The following is a 14163-nucleotide window of genomic DNA, read 5'->3' on the forward strand; positions in this document are numbered from 1 at the left end:
AGTGGCTGTGCCTGCTGCCTGCCCCACACAGTAAGCAGTCCTGGTGCAGAATGAGGGAGCAGACGGGGCTTCGGGCTGTGCTTCTCCAGACTGGATGGATCAACGATGTGTTCTGTGTCTGTCCTTGGGGCACATCCTTCCAGGGGGGTGCACTCCTGAGCCCTTTCCTGGATGACCGCCATGCCTTTGTGGATCTTAGGCTGCTGCTGACTGGCCTTTTCTTCTCGTCCCTTTGCAGACTCCAAACTGCCCAGGTCTGAGTATGGTGGTGGCCGGCAGTCTTCCAAGATGGAGGAGGATTTCCTCAAGAGGTAAGCCCAAGTATCCATTCACCCCTGGCCCTGTGCTCTGACCAAACGCTCTCTCCTCACCAGGTACCTCCTCCTTTCCTGAAGGCCCAAGGGTTTGTCTCACATATTTTGTCTTATTGAGATTGCACAGGAATCCTATAGTTTAGGTGGCACTGGTCCTAGTTTAAAAATGAACAAACACCAGATGTGGCCTGGGAGGGTTGACTGCTGATGTTCTTAAAAATTCACTTTATTTTTAAATTTTTTTTTTACTTTTTAAAAAAATTTTATTTTATCTAAATTCAGTTAATTAACATACAGTGTATTATTAGTTTCAGAGGTAGAGTTTAGTGATTCATCATTGCATAGAACAGCCAGTGCTCATTACATCACGTGCCCTCTTTAATGCTCATCACCCAGTTACCCCATCCCACCAAAAATTCACTTTAAAAAGCTAGGACTTAGCCACAGCAATCAGACAACAAAAAGAAATAAAAGGCATCCAAATTGGCAAAGAAGAAGTCAAACTCTCACTCTTTGCAGATGATATGCTACTTTATGTGGAAAACCCCAAAGACTCCACCCCAAAACTGCTAGAACTCATACAGGAATTCAGTCAAGTGGCAGGATATAAAATCAATGCACCGAAGTCAGTGGCATTCCTATACACCAACAACAAGACAGAAGAAAGAGAAATTAAGGAGTCCATCCCATTTACAATTGCACCCAAAACCATAAGATACCTAGGAATAAATCTAACCAAAGAGACAAAGGATCTGTACTCAGAAAACTATAAAATACTCATGAAAGAAATTGAGGAAGACACAAAGAAATGGAAAAACGTTCCATGCTCATGGATTGGAAGAACAAATATTGTGAAGATGTCAATGCTACCTAGAGCAATCTACACATTCAATGCAATCCCCATCAAAATACCATCCACTTTTTTCAAAGAAATGGAACAAATAATCCTAAAATTTGTATGGAACCAGAAAAGACCCCGCATAGCCAGAGGAATATTGAAAAAGAAAAGCAAAGCTGGCGGCATCACAATTCCGGACTTCCAGCTCTATTACAAAGCTGTCATCATCAAGACAGCATGGTACTGGCACAAAAACAGACACATAGATCATTGGAACAGAAGAGAGAGCCCAGAAATGGACCCTCAACTCTATGGTCAACTCATCTTTGACAAAGCAGGAAAGAATGTCCAATGGAACAAAGACAGTCTCTTCAACAAATGTTGTTGGGAAAATTGGATAGCCACATGCAGAAGAATGAAACTGGACCATTTCCTTACACCACACGCAAAAATAGACTCCAAATGGTTGCAAGACCTCAATGTGAGACAGGAGTCCATCAAAATCCTAAAGGAGAACACAGGCAGCAACCTCTTTGACCTCAGCCGAAGCAGCTTCTTCCTAGAAACATCGCCAAAGGCAAGGGAAGCAAGGGCAAAAATGAACTATTGGGACTTCATCAAGATAAAAAGCTTTTGCAAAGCAAAGGAAACAGTCAACAAAACCAAAAGACAACCGACAGAATGGGAGAAGATATTTGCAAATGACATATCAGATAAAGGGCTAGTATCCAAAATCTATAAAGAACTCATCAAACTCAATACCCAAAGAACAAAGAATCCAATCAAGAAATGGGCAGAAGACATGAACAGACATTTTTCCAAAGAAGACATCCAAATGGCCAACAGACACACGAAAAAGTGCTCAATATTGCTCGGCATCAGGGAAATCCAAATCAAAACCTCAATGAGATACCACCTCACACCAGTCAGAATGGCTAAAATTAACAAGTCAGGAAACGACAGATGTTGGCGGGGACGCGGAGAAAGGGGAACCTTCCTACACTGTTGGTGGGAATGCAAGCTGGTGCAGCCACTCTGGAAAACAGTATGGAGGTTCCTCAAAAAGTTGAAAATAGAGCTACCATATGATCCAGCAATTGCACTACTGGGTATTTACCCCAAAGATACAAAACTAGGGATCCGAAAGGGTATGTGCACCCCGATGTTTATAGCAGCAATGTCCACAGTAGCCAAACTGTGGAAAGAGCCAAGATGTCCATCGACATGAATGGATAAAGAAGAAGTGGTATATATATACAATGGAATATTATGCAGCCATCAAAAGGAATGAGATCTTGCCATTTGCAACGACATGGATGGAACTGGAGGGTATTATGTTGAGTGAAATAAGTCAAACAGAGAAAGACATGTATCATATGATCTCACTGATATGAGGAATTCTTAATTGCAGGAAACAAACTGAGGGTTGCTGGAGTGGGGGGTGGGGTGGGAGGGATGGGGTGACTGGGTGATAGACACTGGGGAGGGTATGTGCTCTGGTAAGCGCTGTGAATTGTGCAAGACTGTTGACTCTCAGATCTGTACCTCTGAAACAAATAATGCAATATATGTTAAGAAAAAAAAAAAGAAGAAGAAGAAGAAGAAGGTAGCGGGAAGGGAAGAATGAAGCGGGGGAAATCAGAGGGGTTGATGAACCATGAGAGATGATGGACTCTGAAAAACAAACTGAGGGTTCTAGAGGGGAGGGGGGTGGGAGGATGGGTTAGCCTGGTGGTGGGTATTGAGGAGGGCACATTCTGCATGGAGCACTGGGTGTTATGCACAAACAATGAATCATGGAACACTACATCTAAAACTAATGATGTATGGGGATTAACATAAGAATAAAAAAAATTAAAGAAAACAGAAAAAAAATAAATAAAAAATAAAGAGCTAGGACTAAGTAGCTGAGTGGCTGGACCTTTTGTGTGTATGCATGCTGGCATATTTTTAGAGATATGGAGAAGAGAAAGAGCCCTCACAATTCTAACGAATTGCCCACATGGACTGGCTCCAGAGTGTTGGCGACTTCCTGTTGGTACAGGCCACACTCACAGAGAGCTGGCGACACCTCTGAACCGGGACCTCTGTCCCGTCCCCTGAGGCACAGAGGCCCTCAGAATGCAGTGTGCTTCCTGATTATGCCCCGCACTAGTTATGTGACTCTGGAACATCGCTGCATTTCTGTAGGCCTCTGAGAAGGGCATAGCTGGAGTACCTCTTTGATGGGGGTATTGTCCTGATTAAATATGTTAATGCATAGGAAGCACTTAAGCCCAGCACCCGGGAGAGTTCTCAGTGAATGTTAATTGTAGTTGTCATTGACTGACTTCCTCTCTACCCTTTAGGACCCTGGCCTCTGTAACAGAGGACCCAGTGTGGTAGCTTAGGGGGCCAGTTCAGCCACAGTTGAGTGGCTTCCTCAATTAGGTCAGCCGAGCCGGGTGTGTTCCATAGTCATGGATTGGAGCCCACATTCTAAGAATTTCCCCTCTCTGATCCTAGGAGGCCTCTCCCAAGAATAACTAACCTGGACCTTTTTTTTTTTGAACTTCTAAAAATTTTAAAAATGTTCAACTAACACATGCTAATGAAAGACTTGGGAAATATATAAAATGAAAAAATCACCCATAGATTCAGAATAACTCCTGTTAATATTTTGGAGTGTTTCTTTCAAATGTCTTCTTTCCCCTAGTTGACAATTATTTTTTTCAAAGTTACATATAATTTTATATCTTGTTATGTTTACATAGTTTTACAATTATTTTCCATTTGTTACACCTGCTTTATGAACATTTTTATTTCTAAAAGTGTTATTTATTGGTCCTCAATTTTTAGATTCAGGCATTGACAAATCTAAGAATATATTGGTCTAATGATGACATAATATACCATTGCACAGTTGTACTATATGTTCTTTAACTTGACCTTGATGTTGGACATTTAAGTTGTTTGCATTTTTCCGCACTATAATAAATAAGTCTTGTAAGAGCATCTTGGTACTAATAACCTTTTTCTGTCTTAAGGATTATTTTACTAGGCAGAATGCCCAGAAATAGGTCAGATGGTAGGAATACATTCAGGATGAAGAGTTAAATGTTCTAAACAAAAGACTGCTGTCATCTAAACTGTTCAGGCTTTCAAGTGGAGGCAGAAGGATGTGGGGTTTCCCACCCTGCCTGCCCACTGTGTACCAGTGGCTAGCCCGGGATTGAACCTGTGCCCCGAGAATCTCTCATTTGGCCTATGGCTGTCTGATTCCTCATCTGGTGGTCAGGTCTCCTTCTGTTCCTAATCTATATTGTCCCAGCTGAGAGCGTGTCACTGTATCCCCTTGCCTTGGGGACTATCACTGATGCCTGAGCCTTTCCCGCTGGCCTCAGAGATCCCCTGGCCCACAGGTCCCCATCCCCTGCCAGCTGAAGTGAGTACGCAAACCTTTTCTTGGCTACCTTCTGCCAGTCAGGCCATCTGCATCTGCTTCCCTCCATCTCTCTTCTGGCACAGGTATAAACAGGAGCAGGCCAAGGTCCAGGATGAGCTATTCCAGGTGGTGACGAGGGAAAGAGAGGCAGCCACAAAGCACAGGAGTGCATCCCTGCAGCAGGGGGAGGGCAGCGTTGACCAGGAGAAGCAGAAGTCAACCCAGCTGGTGAGTAGAGATCTTCCTGAGCTGGCCTTTTGTGCTCCAGCAGCTCTGGGAGGCAGAGGTTAGGCCCTGGAGCCTGATCTCTCTGAAGCCCTGGGGCCTGGCTCCACCTTTGTGGAAAGGCTGTCTTTCTGGGGGACCAGGGGCTTGAGTTCTTATAGCCCTAACTCTACCACTGACTTGCTTTGCTACCTCTGGCCTGTATTTTCAGTTTCTAGAGCACTAGGTTATATGGTGAGGGCTGGATCATTCAACAGTCTGGTCCCTCTCTCTGAAAAGTCACAGTTTTAAGTGGTATATGTACCAGGAGGGTCTGAAGGGAGAGTACTAGGGGCTTGAGGGCATGCACTAATGAGATGGAGAACACAATTTTTTTTTTTAAAGATTTTATTTATTTATTTGAGAGAGAGAATGAGAGAGAGAGAGCACATGAGAGGGGGGAGGGTCAGAGGGAGAAGCAGACTCCCTGCCGAGCAGGGAGCCTGATGCGGGACTCGATCCCTGGACTCCAGGATCATGACCTGAGCCGAAGGCAGTCGCCTAACCAACTGAGCCACCCAGGCACCCTGGAGAACACAATTTTTTAAAGGTAGGCAGCCTGGGTACAAATCCTAGCTCCCTGCTTACTACCTCGGGCCCGTCCTCCAGTGTCTATGAGCCTTGGTTGAGGATCATGATGTTTGCACATAGGATTGCCCAAGGGATTAGGTGAGATAATAACTGTCCCAGGCTTAGCATGTGCCTGGCAGATTATAAAAACGCGCTGTTATCGCTGTTAGTTATTAATGCATTTAATTGATGGGAGACTATTAGTTAGGATTCTTTCTGCTGTGAGTGAAGGCTTTATGTCGTAATCCCAGAAGTCTAGAAATGCCCCAGGCTTGACTAATTCAGCAGCTTGCTGGCGTCATGATCCCCATTCTCCTTCTGCTCTGCCATCTTCAGTGTGCCAGGGTGTCCTCAGGCTAGACATTCCCACAGGTCAATGACAGCTGCCCCTGCACTCTGCCAGGTCTTATGCAGATGGGGACACACCTAGCAGAAGAAGAGAAAACTTTCCCGGAAGTCCCCAGCAGAAGGCCTCTGACATGGCACTGGCCTGAACTGCACTGGGGGCCCATGGCTCAGCCAGTCGTCTGCAGAGGGAACAGGGAGGGCTCCACTGACTGGAGCAGGGGCTCTTTTCTAGTCCCACTGGAGAGGGGGTGGACATCCAGATAGAAGTTGGACTTAGAGTAATAATTCTCCCAATTCCATTTCCATGTGGGAAAACCCCCATACAGCCACGAAATTCTCTGACACCAGCTGGGTGTCCTCCAATTCAACTCCCTCCTGAGACTCCACAGGGTAAGGGCTCAGGGCACAAGACTGCCCCCTCCCCACACTTCAGATACCACTCAAGGCCAGGTTGTCACCTGTGCTTCTGGTTGACTGGCTGTGAATCAGAGGTTCCCATCATCCCCTCGTTTGACTGATTTGCTAGAGTGACTCACAGAGCTCAGAGAAACGTTTAACTTACTAAAAGGATTATGAAAGGATTTAACTCAGGAACAGCCAGATGGGAGAGATCCATAGGGCAAGGTATGTGGGGAAAGGGTGCAGAGCTCCCTGTCCTATGCCAGCGCGCCACTCCCCCAGAGCCTCTCTTTGCTCGCCTACCTGGAAGCTCTTCAGATCCAGTTGTTTTGGGGTGAAACTGGGGTGAGGCTTCATTACCTAGGCATGACTGATTCAGTCATTGACTACTAGTGATTGAACTCAACCTTCAGCCCCTCTCCCCTCCCTGGAGCTCAGGGGTAGGACTGTAAGTTCCAACCCTCCAACCAGTGATTGGCTCCACTGGTAACCAGTCCTCATCCTTCCATGCAGTCCAAAAGTCATCACATTACCATAAAGAAAGATACCTTTATCCCTCTCATCACTTAGGAAATTCCAAGTGTTTTAGGAGCTCTTTTTTTTTTTTTTAAAGATTTTATTTATTTGACAGAGAGAGACACAGCGAGAGAGGGAACACAAGCAGGGGGAGTGGGAGAGGGAGAAGCAGGCCTCCCGCTGAGCAGGGAGCCCAACGCAGGGCTCGATCCCAGGACCCTGGGATCATGACCTGAGCCGAAGGCAGATACTTAACGACTGAGCCACCCAGGCGCCCCAGGTTTTAGGAACTCTTAACAGTAAAGACTAAATATTTAGTTCTTATTTAAATTATGATATCACAGCAAGGAATGGGGGCGGGGTGGGGGAGGGAAGAATGGCTGTAGCAGCCTCTAATGTCATCTGCTTCAGAGGCCATGGGCCAGGAGACGAGCAGCAGCCTCGCCCTGCCTTAGGTGGGTGGCCTGGTATACCCTGTGCTGCACAGAAGGAAGTTGCAGACGAGGTGAGATTACCATTTGGGACTGTGCCCTGGGTGGTGGCTGGGAGGAAGGCCTCTGCACAGATGTTGAAAGCTGCGGTGGGTACATAACAGATGCTAGTTGAACTAGGCCCTCTGGGAAATATGAACAGTACATCCTTGTCACCCTTGGGGAAGACAGACTTAAATCAAAAACTTAGAAAAAGGCCACACTGGTTTCAGTAAGCGTGAGGTGGCGGTAAAGATGATGTGCTTGGGAATGCAAAGGCAGTGGTGTTAACTGCTGGTGGAAGACATGGCTTTGACCTCAGCCTTGAGCAATATGGCTGGGGCCCCCAGGCTGAAGGAGCAGCTGCGGGGAGATGGGTGGGTCTGGAGGAGGTGACAGGACACAGTGAGAGAGGTTAGTGAGGCGTGAAGCCACTTTATAGAAGGCCTTGGGCACCTTGCAGACTTGACCCACAAGATAGCCCTCCATGACTGAAACCTCGGAAGAGTCCCTGGAGACCATGAGGATGGCAATGATGTGATCTGACTGGTGTTTTTAGAATCCTGTGGCATCCTGGTGAAGAGTCAGTTGGTACAGAGAGAAACTGGGGTGAGGATGTGGTTTTAGGGGCTCTGACAATTAGTCTCTGCAGGGCAGGTTGTTGTCACCCCTTTTCAGGGAGCTTGACAACCAAGTGGAAAGGACTCTGGTTCTGGAGGTGAAGGGTTAACCGATATGGCATGAGCAAACCCAGCTGGCCACCTGGGACAGTCACCTAGCATGGAAAAGTGCAGCCTACAGGTGTGGTGTTTCTTCCTTCTCACCTGGAATGTGTTAATTACAATGAAAGAAAATTCACAGCTTCCCTTCTTCCACCTGTGAAGAAGGCTGGGTCCTGCCTCCTCAAGACTGTCCTTGGAGGAGAACCTTTACTATCGGGAAGGGACTTAAATGACCTTCACTACAGCTGTGTGGGTTTTCTTTTTTAACAAAGGGCAACTTTAGAATAAAGAAAATAAATCTTTATTTGATCCCCCCTCCCCAAATTTCGATGGATAATGCTCTTCTGAACCTGAGTTCTTAGGGAATAGTGAAGCAAGTGACTTCCTTCATTTTGAAAATGTTTATTGACTACTTTTCTGGGTGTTCCCATTTTTTTTGACTGTTCAACATCCATCTCTCCATGCAGTTGGTGTCCTGTTTCCTTTTGGGAATTTACCCGGCTCCTGTTGCGCCTTGTCTTGGTGGGATTGCAATCCCAGTGCCCAACTTCTTTTATGGAAGCCAGATCTCTTCTCTCCCCCTGCCATGGTGTAGCCACACCCGGAGGGCAGCCAGTCAAACCCTCTCTCTGGGGACTTTCGTTCTGAGTGAGTGAAGAGGCCAGGGTAGGACTGTAGCCCAGGCCTGCTCATCAGGATCTTCATGCGGTGAGGCTGTCTTGCTGTCTCCCACACCTCCACGGTACCCGTTGGTTTCCATCTGGTCCTCTGCCTTCTTGAGGATTGAATCGTCTGCTGATGACCCGCAGTCAGCTCTCCTTTGCTTGTGTTAGCTGGAGTTGGTTTCTGTTATTTGGTGCTGTAACAGATGCAAAGAGACGCATGAGCCTGGTTTTGAAGGCTTCAGCCAGTCAATGCAAACAGAGAAGGGAAGCCAATTCCAGGCCCTTTCTGTAAGTCAGCAGGGGGGTGAGGCACTCACCTAGATGCTGAGGATGCTGAGTGATACCATAGCCACCCCCCCACTTGGGTTATTGTGGCTGGCAGGGCCTTTTAGTGGAGAGCATTTCAAAACTGTACTTGTGCTTTGGAGGATTTAAATAAAAGGAAAAAGACGGAGAAGGGACCTGAACAGAAGCATAGGGAATTTTCTTTCCTCATCCGAGCGTTCCATATGTACAGATTGAAGGAGCCTGCTGGGCAGGGCACTTAAGGCCCTAGTGTTTGGATCATAGCATGTTCTCCTGGCCTTGGGGCCAGGTTGGACCCCGAGGTGGATGTGGCGTGGTCTCTCGCTGTATGAGCTGGCTGCCCGCTTCTTGGGGCCACCTCTGTCTGGCCAGTGTCCTCAAGCCCTGCACCCTTGCACCTGTAGCCTTGTCTGGAGGACTTTTTCCCGAGTGTGCTGAGTGCAGTTTGACATTTAAAGTGCTTTTCTGCCCTCTCTTTGACAATATTGATTTTTTAATCCTCTTCTGCATGAGGGAATGTTTCAGCTCATTATTGGGAAAAGTTAATAAAGCTAATGACAAGGAAAGGTAATAATTTTTATAACCTACTTCTGATGACAAAAGTGTTCCCATTTCCTATCTAGTGTAGTAGTGGACTGTTTTTGAGTATGTTATGTGTGTTCCCTATTACTTGCAGACTGTAGAGCCCCAGATATAATTGGGGTGAAGGCCCTGTGTTTCAGTGGAGCCTATGTTAGTAAGGTATGCTTTCCTCTGAGTTGGGGCAGGAAGTTTGGAGTCCCAAATGTTCTAGAGAGAAATAAGAACAGAGCGGTTTCTGGGGCTGAATCTTCTGATGGGCAGAACTTTACTTTAGGGGAGAATGAGATTTATGACCTTGCCTGTTGGGATTCCTGACACATTAGGTATGAGATTGGAGTACACCTGATGGAAAGCAAAAACTTTCATTTTATTTCTTTTTTGGTGAGCAATTATTTTATTATTTTTTTCTATATATTCTCTACATGCCTGTTATGTTAGGCACTGGGTTCGTTTCTTGATTTAGTGGAAACAAATGAGAAACAGCTTCTGTTCTTGAAAAGCTCTGTTCATTAGGGGAGGTAAGTATTCTCAGAAGTGACTGGACAGTGTCACAGTCTCAGACCAAAGGGATAGGAAGGCACTAGAGGAGGAAGGAGGTGGTGACAACAGACTCTTCCTGGCAGGGTGGGAAAATCTTCTGAGGGGAGGTGACCCGTGGGCTGGATCTTGAAGACTGAGGAGAGGCTCTCCAGGTGGAGAAGGCTGAAGGCTGAAGGCTGAAGCCTGAGCAGAGGCCGAGGGCAGGTGGGGACAAGCCGCTTGGCTGCGGTCTAGGGGCATGGGGTGTGGCAGGCAGGTGTGGGCCTGGGATGAAATTCTGCAGGTCTAATGGTGACCTTTGGGGGAGGGTTTTCTTATGCCTCAAAAGAGATGCACAAGAGGAGAGAACTTTTCTTCTACTGAACCGTGGCCACAGGGAAAGGTCTAAAATGGCAGATGAAGAAGTGGGGACCAAATCCTGCCACTGGCCAGACGTCATAACCAAGTGCTTCTCCACCTGGGTGTGCCTGCCTAACCTAAGGACTTGCACAAGAAGCGTGGCTGTCCTGCTCCGCTCTCCAGTCTGCAGGGGAGGTTTGATCTACTGCGCCTTCTTTTCATTGTTCTGATGCTGGAAGAAGCTGCCACCTTAGCTCTATGAAGTCTGCAATCAGGATTTAAGGAAAATGATGGATTCAGAAGTTTTTGAGTTGTAATTTTCTGAAATCCTGAGTGAGATAGGTTACAGCTATAGCCTTTCTTCCTAGTTCTCCCCTCCTACATCTTCGGAAGTCTCATTCCTCAGATTATAAGCTCCTCAAGGTGAGGAACTGTGGTCTTCTCAGTAGCACTCAGTAAATTATAGATGTGCATGGATGGTTAGGGAATCATGGCTAGCTAGAGCTCCAGTGGATGAGGGGTGTGGGGCAGTGCCTCCTGCTTTGGAGACTTTTTTTTTTTTTAAGATTTTATTTATTTAGGGGCACCTGGGTGGCTCAGTTGGTTAAGCGACTGCCTTCGGCTCAGGTCATGATCCTGGAGTCCCGGGATCGAGTCCCGCATCGGGCTCCCTGCTCAGTGGGGGGTCTGCTTCTCCCTCTGACCCTCTTCCCTCTCGTGCTGTCTCTCATTCTCTCTCTCTCAAATAAATAAATAAAATCTTAAAAAAAAATTTTATTTATTTATTTGAGAGAGAGAGATATGGAGAGAGAGAATGAGTGAGCACAAGCAGAGGGAGAGGGAGCAGCAGACTCCCTGCTGAGCATAGAGCCCGACTTGGGGCTCGATCCCAGGACCCTGAGATCACAACCTGAGCCGAAGTCAGACGCTTAACAGACTGAGCTACCCAGGCACCCCTGGAGACCTCTGTACAGCAGTCCTTGTTTGGCTCCTGGAAGCCTCCTCATTGTGTCCCGTTGTGAATAGGTGGAAGCATGTACCCAGGTCAGCCTTCTCTGGATAGCAGTTCATAGGTCTGACCTTTTCAAATGATAAAACAAAGCAAAACAAAACAAAACAGCCTTTCACTATGATGACATCTTGGAGTCAGCTAGTTTACATGACTCCTGTCAGAGACTTACACACTTGGGGTTTAACTTGCATGGAAGAAGGCAGTGGCTGGGCCTGGTGGCTCAGGCCGGGGGTCAGGAAGTTCTCTACTTGACACGCAGCTGAGGAGGCCTGACACCTGGGGGCAGCTGTTTGGCATGGCTGTTTGTTTTAGAACATTAGTAGCCTAGGGACTCTAGTGGCCTTGTCCTTATGCCTCCTCCAATTTGAGCTACAGAGATCTTGAATTCCTTTGGAGATGGATTTTTCAGCACCTAGATGGCTGGTAAAATCCATAATCTGAAAAAAAACCAAAACGAGTCTGCCATCCATAGCCCCTTTCTTTACTTCCCTAAATATTGCTGTTTTATTATCTTTTTTCTTTTCAAGATTAGATCAGGGGTGACAAACTTTCTCTGTAAAGAGCCATATAGTAAATATTTTAGACTTTGCAGGGCCACATTTGGTCTCTGTCACACATTCTTTGTTGTTGTTTTTACAGCTCTAAAAAATGTAAAAACACATTCTTCCTCAGAGGTCATACGGAAAGTGGCTGTAGGTTGGATTTGATGGGTGAGCTGTAGTTTGCTGACCTCTGGACTAGACAGTCCAGCTCCAGAGACTGTAATTGTTTGAGTCTCTCTGAGTCACCAGGTGCCTCAAGCAGCTGGGGGGCAGTGGTGCTGACGGGGATGGATCCTAGCTCCTCAGTGGTTTTTATTCTTGTGAGAAGTTTCACGGCACAGTGGTACCTGATTGCCTCAGTCTTCTGGTGGGTAAAATGAGGACTTTTCTGGGGATAGCCCAGGGGGCAGTTTGGGAAGAGTCATGAACTTCCACTTTAACTTCTGATTCTTTTTTTACATTTGACATTTTTTAGAGTTTCGATTTCTCTGCTGAAATTCCCCATCATTTACACATGTTGTCCACCTTTTCCTGTGGATCCTCTAAACCTCTTTATCATAATTATCTAAAGTCTCTGATAATTCCGACATCTGGGTCATCTCTGAGTTTGGTTCAGGTTCATTATTTCCTCTTTCGATAATGGGTCCCATTTTCCTACAGCTTCATGTGCCTTATGATTGATACTGGATATCATGTGTAGAAGAACGCTAGAGGCTGAGGAAAATAGTGCTCATGCCCCGAGCCGGCCATCTTCTTCTTTTGACAGGTCATGGTGTGGGAGGGTGGGTACATCTTGTCTGTACTTGAGCAGGACGTGGGCTCTGTTGGTGCTTTGGCTTCAGACTGAGGGTTGGACCCAAACCTCTGTTCAGCAGGACTTGGGACCTGAGCTCTGCAGGGTTTGTCTGTGCCGTCTTACTTTCCCATCAGACTTGTGGGAGGCCCCGCTTATCTTGTCCTGGGAGTGCTTCCTTGCACCTTCTCCAGCTGCAGGTGGCTCCTGGGTGGTGCTCAGTGTAGGGCCTGGAGTACCACGGGCTTCTCTCCGTCTTCTGCTGGGCTTTCACATGTCCACTGGCCCCATGCACCTGCACCTCAGGAGTCCATGGAGGGTCTCTCAGTCACTTCTCCTGCCCTGTTCCCCAGGACTTTCAAACAATATAGGTCTTGAGGACGAGGCTCGTAACTGATGCCACATTTCACACTTCCCTTTGGTCATCATCACTTTCAAGCACACTTCACACCCCAGGGAAAATGAGAAGGGCAAATTTTGTTCCCTCTCTGAATGTCCGGGCCCATGTGACTATTGCTGTATGGGGCCAGTCCTTCCACAGGGCAGGCTGGCTCTCCACAAGGTACAGAGGACAGTCCACACAGCTGACTGCCACCATGCCTCGTTTGCAGCCACATTTACTCAAAGAGCAAGGGTGGGCGCATTCATTTTCTTAGAGAATCAGAATAATTGTTTGGAAGCGGTACTGAGGCTGCCTGGGTTCCTACTTTCCTTATTAAGGTCAGAGTTAAAATTACGTGGCCTTGTGGCCATATGGTAGGATAATTTTTAGAGATAGGAAAACTACAGATAGGCTAGTTATGAAAACTGGTTCAACCATATTTTTAGCTGATTACACACCAAAAAAGGAACTTTGGCTTTATTTCTCTTATATTTTATACAAACTGGGGCTGGGGAGGGCATAAAAACCATTCAGGGACTAAGAGCCTGGCACCCAAGTCCAGGGATGGCCCCCAGTACACCAGGACTGGATCATGACGCTTGTGGGTAGTTGTGAGGATTGACCCATGGAGCCATTGGTATGAAATGCCTGGCACCCAGGAGCTCCAGGAATTGGGCACGTTGTTCTGGGCTAGTGAAGCTGACAGAACTGTACCCAGAGGAGCCCATCACTGGGGTTCCTTCACTCCTCTGTGCTGTTTCCTTCCTGGGGTAGAAATGGGGGTAAACAGGATTGTGCGTTGTTGGGCAAGTTATACCTCCTTCCCCTCTTCTCCACTTCCATCCATGGACTCTTGACAAAGGGTTGATGTGAACTGATTCCTGAACAAATCAGTCCTTCAGGCTTTTGACCAGTCCTTTGGAGAGACAGGCTGCAGTAGTGTGGAGGCGGGTGGGGAGGGTGGCTCACAGAAACACCTCATTTGTGGGCAGATGCTTTGGGGTTTTCCACCTGTGTGGTATGGGTATCGAGGGCCCTCCCATTCAGCCTCGTCCCTGGCTGCCATTTACCTGCAGCACTTTGCTCTTGGTCCATCTCCCTGCCTGACTTCCCCACCTGCTGTGTGTCAGGATCACC

At 47.1% G+C, this 14163-nt stretch overlaps 1 protein-coding gene across 2 annotated transcripts in view; it reads left to right on the plus strand.

Moving 5' to 3' along the window:
* The window catches only part of CHCHD6 (coiled-coil-helix-coiled-coil-helix domain containing 6), a 251039-nt gene that overhangs the window by 23789 nt on the left and 213087 nt on the right, over positions 1–14163 (plus strand). For both annotated transcript variants that reach the window (XM_045904194.3, XM_054504540.2), the window contains exons 3-4: positions 239–311; positions 4660–4804. In XM_045904194.3, coding sequence (XP_045760150.1) covers positions 239–311; positions 4660–4804 — 218 coding nt within the window. The remainder of the gene's footprint in view (positions 1–238; positions 312–4659; positions 4805–14163) is intronic.

This window comes from Mirounga angustirostris, unplaced genomic scaffold, assembly GCF_029215605.1.
Source record: "Mirounga angustirostris isolate CCGP_5_RB_7025 unplaced genomic scaffold, mMirAng1.0.hap1 SCAF_1, whole genome shotgun sequence".
NCBI classification, from domain to species: Eukaryota; Metazoa; Chordata; class Mammalia; order Carnivora; family Phocidae; genus Mirounga; species Mirounga angustirostris.